General features: G+C 42.8%; 1 protein-coding gene across 1 annotated transcript in view; it reads right to left on the bottom strand.

Annotated features, from left to right (window-relative positions):
• Positions 1-5,959: 5,959 nt before the first annotated feature.
• LOC311246499 (mitogen-activated protein kinase kinase kinase 5) overlaps positions 5,960-10,239 on the bottom strand; it is a 63,384-nt gene continuing 59,104 nt past the window's right edge. The window contains 2 exon segments of the mRNA XM_084336649.1: positions 5,960-7,991; positions 9,790-9,866. Of these exon segments, the coding sequence (XP_084192775.1) occupies positions 7,895-7,991; positions 9,790-9,866 (174 nt within the window). The 3' untranslated portion in view covers positions 5,960-7,894.

Here is a 10,239-nt window from a genome sequence, read left to right as displayed (position 1 = left end):
GAAAGGGTGAGGGAGGTAAAGCCTCTGTGTGTGTGTGTGTGTGTGTGTGTGTGTGTGTGTGTGTGTGTGTGTGTGTGTGTGTGTGTGTGTGTGTGTGTGTGTGTGTGTGTGTGTGCTTGTGAGAGAGAGAGAGAGAGAGAGAGATTATAGAGAGAGATGAAACCTGAGATGCATAGCAAAGAACAAGCATCGCTGTGCTGCTGGATAGAAACTCATAAGTACTGATTATATACTGATTAAATACTGATTATATGAACAACAGGCCACTATGGGGAAAATGCAGAAACAAAGGCGATACCTCAGATTATCATTATGGTTCATTTGCCATGTAGATATCTGATCCTGGGTGACCTAGAAACATCTAGGTTGATCGTTTATCACCCCCCCCCCACACACTTTGATCCTATTCACAGAGCCAATCCAGGTTAAATGAGGACACGGCAGGAGGATACTGGGACGTCCCATTTTTAAAAAAGTGATAGTGCTATTGTCTCGCGTTTTGAACTTCCAACAAACGGACGTGAACTAAATTAGACGTGACATGCCGAGTTTTGCTATTCCAGAACATTGACAACACTGGAACAATTTGTTACCTTGGAGCGAGTGAGTCTTCTCTTTGTCCGAGAGTCAAATCCTTTCCCCCACTTGAGACAACATGTCACACCTTTCAACAAACGGTGGACAGGATTTCATCTAAATGAAAGAAACATTAAATCACCATCCTGTCTTTGGATGAATTCCACAACACAAATATATTTTGCAAAATCTCTGAAATACTGTGTCGTCATCATTCGGTTAGCATTATGCATAGACATGACAGCAGCTAAATGGAAACGCTTAGCAACACAATGCATTGAGACTGGAATATCAACATGCCCTGAATACAGGATTCATTACACAGAAGAGGGGGGGGTCCCCACCATAATAAGTATCTTAAGCTTATATTGAGTCTTAAGATATTTATTTTTCTTCACAGAAAACAAGAGTATAGGCCTACAAATCTTCCCATGTGTTTGAAACCATTTAACTTGTTCCAATCCAACTGAGTTTCTTGGTATTCTGGAAACAAGTGACACATCATCAACATAGGCAGGTCAGTCCTTCTGTTTCAAGACAGAGGCATAACAAGTTCAAGTTTCTTTTATTGGTCATATGTTAACACAAGGTCAAATGAAATGCAGCAGCAGTGAACATAACAGTATTACACAGTTGGTATGAAATATGGGAAAATGGAATGAGCTAAATAGAATGTGACACTATATACGTACATATATGACAATGAGGATTTGTGTGTAAAAGTAAAAGTGACAAGTGTATACAACAGTATTACACATTGGGTATGTAGCAGTCCAGGTTCAATAGCAGCAGTCATAGTTGATGTTTGCACTTTTATGTAAACAGTGCAGACAATCAATCAATCAATCAGATTTATTTATATAGCATATTTCACATGACGCGTGTCAACCAAAGTGCTGTACAGAGGGTAGATACACATAGATACATATTGACAACAATCACACTCCGTTTTATGGGAGGGCACACAGGCAAACACATGAAACACAGGAAAACAGGGCATGAGTCAGTGAACAGGAAAGGCTAGTAGGTAGAAGTGGGTTTTGAGCCTCGATTTGAAGGCATCTATCGAGGGGGCAAGCCTAATGGAGGTGGGGATGCTGTTCCACAGTTCAGTGGCTGCGATAGCAAAGGCACAGCCCCCCCTGAGCTTGAGGTTAGACCTCCGGACTGTCAGGAGCCTCTGATCGGCTGACCTGAGGGACCTGGTGTTGGAATAGGGGGATAGGAGGTCTGAGATGTAGGAGGGGGGGTGACCATTAAGGGCTTTAAAAACAAATAGGAGAACCTTAAAATCTATCCTGTAGCGTACTGGGAGCCAATGAAGGGAGGCAAGGACAGGGGTGATGTGGTCTCTCTTGTGGGTTCCGGTCAACAGTCTGGCAGCAGCGTTTTGTACCAGTTGTAAGCGGGACAGGGAAGACTGGTTAATGCCTATATAGAGGGAGTTGCAGTAGTCTAATCTAGATGAAATGAAGGCGTGGATGACTCTCTGAAGGTCTGCAGGGGAGAGAAGGGCTTTGAGTTTGGCAATGGTGCGTAGTTGGAAAAAACATGCCTTTACCACTGAGTTCACTTGTCTGTCAAATTTTAATTGTGGATAAAAAATGACACCTAGGTTCTTGACATAAGGCTTGACCAGGGAGGACAGGTTGCCAAGGCTGTTGGTAAGGGTGGTGACAGCGTCTGGGGGACCGAAGAGGATTATTTCGCATTTGTTTTGATTTAGTTGTAGAATGTTTTGTGCCATCCAACATTTAACATCATCCAGGCAGGATATGAGACTGTTAAGTAGAGACTGGTTGTTAGGTTTCAGGAAAACGTAAAGCTGTGTGTCGTCAGCATAACAGTGAAAAGAGATGTTGTGCTTCTGAATGATTGAACCAAGGGGTAGCATGTAAAGGGAGAACAGGATCGGGCCAAGGATGGACCCTTGCGGGACCCCACAGGAGAGGGAGGTTGAGGGGGAGGAGCAGTTGGCGATGTTGACAGCATACTTCTATTTGTGAGATAGGAGGAGAACCATGCTAGTGCAGTGTCACTGACACCAACCCCATGTTGGAGACGATCTAATAAAATGGTGTGATCAACAGTGTCGGTAAGACAGCAGGTAAGCAGATATGCAAAGTGTTATGTTTAGGTTTTTTAGTTGAGAAGCCTGTTGGCCTTGTGGTAACAACTGTCCTTGAGTATGGAGGTGCATGCAGCCCTGCCGCTGTATCGTCTGCCAGATGGTAACATGGAGAACAGTCTGCATGCTGGGTGTGGCTGTGGTCCTTGATGATGCTCAGTGCCTCACAGGCAGCGCTGATGAAAGATATCCCGAATGACCAGGAGTCTGTTGCCAGTGATGTACTCTCTGTAGTGAGTTGTGGCTGTGGGCAGAACAGTTCCTGTACCATAATGCAGCCTGTCAGCAAGCCCTTTTTTTTCAGATTCCTTTATTGTCACTTATTTCAGTACTTTACAGCAAGAAGAGTGAACATCTATTTATTGTGGTCCCTCGACCATAGCAGCTTACAATAATAAAAATATAACCAATTTAGCATAGAATAAAATAAGATGACTAAAATAAATATTACTATATAGGCCTACAGTTCTAGAAAAGTGTGCATTGCAGATCAGGATGTAGATATTATACTATACAATTTAAATAACAAAAATGGCTATGTACAGTTCCAAAAAAAGTATGTTGTGTGATGTGCAATGGGCAATGTGCAAATTTTAGCAGTGTGTAAAATGCAATGTGCAATACAGTTTTTTATCGGCAGCAACAGTGTTTCTCAAGTGTAGTCTCAATGGTGGATCAGCAGTTTGTAAGGATGCAGGTGTTCATGCCAAACTTCCGTAGTCTCCTCAGGAAATAGAGCCGCCGGCGATCTTTCTTGACCACTGTGTCCATGTGTGTGTAGTATTGGTATCCTGTACTTCTGTATGACAACTAATAAAGAAACTTGAAACTTGTAGTGTCCACAGGAGTGGTCCTCTGTGATGTGCACACCGAGGAACTTGAAGCTGCTGGCCCTTTAAACCTCAGCCTCACCAATGTCCGCCCTACAGTTTAGATTTAGTGACATTGAGAGATGTTGCTGTCCTGGCTGGTTAGTGTCTTCACCTCCTCTCTGTAGCTCATCTCATTATCGCCTGTGATGAGGCCCAGGGTGGTCGTGTCATCGGAGCTGTGCCTGGCAGCCCAGCCTGAGCCCTGTGGTGTGCCCGTGTTAAGGGTCAGCGAGGAGGGGTGGCTGCCGATTCTCCTCATCGGGAAGTAAAATATCCAGCTGCAGGTCTCCAGTCCAAGATCAGCGAGCTTAGAGATGAGTTTAGAGGGAACGATGGTGTTGAATGCTGAGCTGTAATCAATGAAAAGCATTCTCATATAATAATGTGTTCTCTTTGTCCAGGTGAGTGAGTGCGATGTCACCATCATCCAGGCCCGTTTGGTCTGTATGTGAACTGAAGGGGGTCTAAGGTGTCGGGTAGAGAGGAGCAGATGTGGGTTTTGACTGAGGTCAGGGCAACAGGGCGGTAGTCGTTACATGTATGATTCATAACATGCGTGCATTCTGAAACTGGGCGTAGTCCCCCTTTAATACACAATACAAGATTATATTACATCATTACTTGTTTCCTTTTTTGTTTTAGGCAATGTGTTCATTTTATAGAACTTTGGGTCGGTATTTAAATCAGAGCTGTGAGTTAAAGACATGCGTGGGGTGTTCATGTTAAATCATCAGCCAAACCCTATTCCCTCAATGATGCAACATCCTCTATGACACAACACTGTCTACCGCTGACTCATATCTAGCCTTGAACAACTTCATTGTTTCAAACATGTATTAAACGTGTCTAACTATGTGACTTCATCTATTACATTTTGTATTGGGCCACTGAGAATACTATGTAATAATGACAGACATCACGCGCACGCACACCCAGGGGTGCAGTCGTAATATCAGAACTGCCTGGACGCCACATGCATGCTCGCTCCCGCGCACGCACATGCATGCGCATACATGTTCCCTCGCGTGTGCACAGACCAGCTCAAGCAAACCCCCCACAGGGCTTGTATTTTAGTCTTGCACTTCTCTTTCTTTGTTATGCTATGCAAAGACTAGGTGATAAGTGCCGGGTACTTGGCGCACGGCGCGACAGTAGAGTGAGAGTTGTGAACGCATTTTTGTGTGCGTGCACTTCTGCTCAGCGAACTGCTAGGACGGCGTGGTACAGAGTGGTACCACCACTGCATCATTGCGCACACCCCAGCAGTCTGAGATAGCAGGAAGGCCCAAACTGTGGTCTCCTAGGAGACGTCAACAGTATGAAAACAGATGAGGAAGCATGTGTGGAATTTAAAGACCAGCCACCACTTAAACAGTACTGTATATCTGTATGTCATAAATGTCTTGATGAATTGAAAATGCCTGATGTAAACAAAACAAATGTATTTTTCTGGTCTGCATCCAGTTGTTTGTATTGAGCCATACTGTATTGTGCCCATTCTGCAATCTGTTAATAAAGTTTTCAATCAATCAATCAATCAATCAATCAAACCACAGCATCATGTATTCCAGTCTACATCATACCCTCACATATCAACAAAAAACCCTTCTCTTGACTCTCAGACTAGAATGTGCTATAACACATGCATTGGCACATACATACAAACACAGTTGTAAAATAATCAGTATTGCGGTTTATTCAAACAAGTTAAAGATAAACACATTAGTCAAGATAAAGAACACTTTTTTGTGCATAAACATTCAGCTTAAATATATAGCTTTACCCATTAGAGCTTAGGTCCTGCTAAGTTGTACAAAAATAAAAATACAATTTAAAAAAAGGTACCACTGAAATTGACCTATCCCAAATCCTGCCCTCTTTTCTTGACGCTCCAATCACAACCCTTTGGGAAGCAACAGTTGTGATTGGAGGATCAAGAAAAGAGGACAGGGTTTGAGATAGGTCAATTGCATTCAAATTTGCTGTCTGTTTGCAAACAAACCAATGACACACTGTACTGTGCATGGAATGCTTGGACAAAGGTGTTGTAGCTATGGGCCCATATTCCCTTCTTGCCAAACTACTGACAAATATAGTTGGTTCAAGGTCATCTTAAACAGCTGTATCTGCAAGTTTCAACAAGTTAGATTTGAACCTTTTTAATACCACTTAGAGCAAAAAAATACCAATGTTACGACCATACTAGCAAAAAAACAACACACATAGCGACACTGAACTGGCGGCTGCACTTGTGGCACATGTGCAACAGTTTAAATTATTGCACGTTCCATACAAGCTCTCGCCAGACCAAGCTCCCGGTAGCCCTGCGAAAAACTATGACTTAAATACAAAAACATTTAATATATTTTATATTATTTCATCTCCCGACCGCTGGGCTGCCCCCCCCCCCCCCCAAAATTCAATACCTGTGCAAATTAAATGTAAGACTTTTTAATACCTTTTAATACCCCACAGATACACTGTTAACACTTTGATTGCCAGCCGTGTTTTCCTTTTTACCCCCTTGAATGCCACCATCCACTCCAATGTTAACTTAATATCGCCTAATCTATGTTTTAAATTATGGCTATGTGTCTAATCTGCCCGTCGCTTATCAAAGACTCATTTTCCAGTCAACATTGTCGAGGCAGATTGTTTTTTTATCGCTTCATTTCCGTTTGATAGCATTTTGAAAATCACTCGTTTTCGTGGAAAAAACAACCCATTCTATGATAATCGTCTTTTACTGGAATATTCCAGAACGTTGTCATTTGTCGGCCTATTTATGAATCGTTTTCAAATAAACGCTAGATGATCGATAGTATATGTGTGCGCACGCACGCTCGTGCCGCGCGCTGATAATCGCTGCTCTTATTTCCTGATGGCTTTTACAGTCAAAACAGCTATATCACATATAGGGGAAACGCTTATATATCCGTGAAAACGAGTCTGATTATCCTAAGACTGATAACATAGATTCCTTACCTGAGGTCAGATGGTATCCAAATGGTTTATTCCAATTTCCGATCGCCATTCGAAAAAATCGCTCATTTGATTGATCCATCGTGTATACAGTAAAACACATATTCGCCGCGGCACCAAGGCTCCAGAATGAACTCTGGTAGACCCCGGTTACATCAGTGAGAAGTAAAATGTGGAGTCAGAAATCCTTTCTCCCATTCACTTTCATTGAGTCCAATCCAAAAGGGTGATTTACCATCTGGGAGACGATAGGGGGTGCTTTTTTCACATCTGAGCGCCGGCGGTGCCTGGATCTCCAACGGTAGGCTCGCTTGATGCAATATGATTTCAGATCGCTAATAATAATAATAATAAAAAAAAAAAAAAAAACAGAGTATTCTCGTGACGTGGCATTCAACGGTCGGGGGGTAAACCAGAGAAAAGCCGTGAATGGTATTCAAAGTGTTAAAGGAGAACACCAGTGTCATTTACAGTTATAGCCCCGTTTACTACCGTCTACCTCTAGTTTACATTTTCCCCCAATGATTTTGCAATGCATGTAATTACATTTCTCTCTTTTACGTTTCCTCGTTATTTGACTTTTTCAAAATACAGATTTTACGCTGGTTAATATGAGGACATTGATGTGACAGAGTGTGAGGCGATATATCTTTGAGGGGTTATTTCCTGGTGGAGACGTCTGTCTCTTCCTGTGGGGGTGTCAGTGTGATTGACAGCAGAGCGGAAGGTCGGCAACAGGTGAAAAGTTCTGTTTAGGGGGTGGGGCCTTCATCTGTGGATGTTCTTTTTCACACTGAACAAGAATGAATGGCAGTGATTGGCCTCTCCTGCAGGTAGGAAAATAAACCCTGATGTATCCAACTATGTGCAACTGTGCAGACATGACCAGGGAGAAAGGCAACCTAGTATAGACGAATGGAGATTTACAAGTAAGATCAAGCCTAGATACACAACAAATGAATGAATGAATGAATGAATGAATGAATGAATGAATGAATAAATGACAAAGGTTAGAGAAAATATGCATTGTCTCAATCAAACAAAAAACAACAAAAAGAAACAAGATATAACAATAGAAATGGTTATTCTTTAACCACTATCTAGTCAATTTGGCTTACAGTCTTTCCAGAGGAAATGCAGAATCTATTTGTTCTCTAAAAAACTCAAAAAAACACATTCACAGTCCAGTGGTCCTGACAGAACAACAACAACAATAATACACATCAATCCCCATGCATAGCCAGTTCATTATAAACAACACATGCTTATAGGACCAGCCTATCAATACATCTCTCATCAGAGGTCCAACGTCTGCAGCTGGTTGGATTGTGAGCGGTCAGAGAACGGTGTACTCGCCCTCCTCGGGGTAGGTGCTGAGCTGGGTCTTCCTGCGAGTCTTAACCGCGGCCCAGACACGACACAGCATGCCCCCCCTGGAAAAGCAGTGGGAGATGGTGACCACTCGGAATGTTCCAATCAATTCAGATAATTTCAAAGGAAACTCTTCCATTGAAATGTAGTTACTGTGCGTGCAGCCCACTGAAAGCTGCACTTTCATTTCTATGCCCTTTTTTATGCTCTTCGTCATTTCTTTTAATCAAATGTATGTAAAGCACTTTCAATTCACTGTATATGAAATGTTCAAAAAGAAAAAGCAGCACATCACCAAAGGTGGCGTGGACTACTTACATCCTGCACTTCAATTTTTATTTATTTATTTGAGACATGTTGCCATGTTTCAGCAGCATTTTCAGAAGGAAAGGCAGCTGCTGAAACGCATCAACATGTGTCAAATAAACATGCTCTCTCCTCCTGGCACCTATGACCAGTCTGTGCTTTATAGGATGTTTACAAGGAGAATTATTTGGTGTGACTTGGAATTTGTATTCTTGTATGAGTGCCGTGGCATCCCATGGGTTGAGAACCCCTGTAAGTAGTGGCATGCTTCCTGTGTTTCTGCATGGAGAAGATGTGTGAGGGTGATGCTTCCTGTGTTTCTGCATGGAGAAGATGTGTGAGGGTGATGCTTCCTGTGTTTCTGCATGGAGATGATCTGTGAGGGTGATGCTTCCTGTGTTTCTGCATGGAGAGAGGATGTGTGAGGGTGATGCTTCCTGTGTTTCTGCATGGAGAGGATGTGTGAGGGTGATGCTTCCTGTGTTTCTGCATGTAGAGCAGTGTTTCTCAACTGGTGGGTTGCGACCCAAAAGTGGGTCGCGGGGCCATTTTGAGTGGGTCGCGGATGTGTGTGTAAAAAACATTTTTTTTTTTTATTTTTTTTTTTACTACCTATCTTTGTGAAAGTGGCTTCTCGGCTCTGGTCCAGCTGAAGACAAAGCAGAGGAACAGATTGGACATTGAGCATGACCTCAGAGTTGCTTTGTCTACCAGACTCTTGTCAGGAGCAAACAACATCCCCAGTTATCCCATTAGTTCCCTGGGATGTTAAGCTAAGAAGTCTGCTAAGAAGCATATATTATTTATTATTATTATTATTTTATTTCATTGTGTTTTTAGCCCTAGTTGCACTTTTGTTGCACTGTTTATTTCATGTTTTTAACAGTGCATGAAAGATTGTGTATTACTGCAATTTTTTGTTGTTGAAATAAATCATAGTGGTTCAAACATTTGGGTCGCGACTTAATGACTAAGGAAAATGTTGGGTCCCGAGGCTAGACCAGTTGAGAACCACTGATGTAGAGGATGTGTGAGGGTGATGCTTCCTGTGTTTCTGCATGTAGAGGATGTGTGAGGGTGATGCTTCCTGTGTTTCTGCATGTAGAGGATGTGTGAGGGTGATGCTTCCTGTGTTTCTGCATGTAGAGGATGTGTGAGGGTGATGCTTCCTGTGTTTCTGCATGTAGAGGATGTGTGAGGGTGATGCTTCCTGTGTTTCTGCATGGAGAGAGGATGTGTGAGGGTGATTCTTCCTGTGTTTCTGCATGGAGAGGATGTGTGAGGGTGATGCTTCCTGTGTTTCTGCATGTAGAGGATGTGTGAGGGTGATGCTTCCTGTGTTTCTGCATGTAGAGGATGTGTGAGGGTGATGCTTCCTGTGTTTCTGCATGGAGAGAGGATGTGTGAGGGTGATGCTTCCTGTGTTTCTGCATGTAGAGGATGTGTGAGGGTGATGCTTCCTGTGTTTCTGCATGGAGAGGATGTGTGAGGGTGATGCTTCCTGTGTTTCTGCATGGAGAGGATGTGTGAGGGTGATGTGTGGAGGCAGCTCACCTTATGCCACAATACATCAGGTCATCCCTGCAGGCCATGTGGAGAAGACAGTCCAGGGTGAACTCGTGAGAGAGCAACTGGAAAATATAGGCATACAAGCGTGAAATTACGCTCTTCTGTAAAAAATGCAAGCAATGATGCAGCAGCAAAAAAACAACACTGATCAATACAAGATCAGCGGTCGAGGAAAAAACGAGCGACTCAGCAGAGCGGCCTGTATGAGACCTTCCACCAAAGCCAACCTTAGTCGGCTGATCCTCAGAGGACCTTTTGTTGACTGATCGATTAGTCTATTTAAAATAACAATAATGTAAAATAGCTTTTCCTATGCTTTTCCCAAAGTACAATCTGCATCTTGTGTTAATCAAACACCAGTACATATATATATGAAATACTGTTATGATAGAAAGGCACAAATAATTTCCCAGGAATAACTCATTCAACAGGAAA

Source organism: Notolepis coatsorum (assembly GCF_963971535.1).
Source record: "Notolepis coatsorum genome assembly, chromosome: 19".
In the NCBI taxonomy this organism is placed as follows: domain Eukaryota; kingdom Metazoa; phylum Chordata; class Actinopteri; order Aulopiformes; family Paralepididae; genus Notolepis; species Notolepis coatsorum.
The sequence above is the reverse complement of the archived record's forward strand: the minus strand, read 5'-3'. Positions and strand labels throughout refer to the sequence as shown.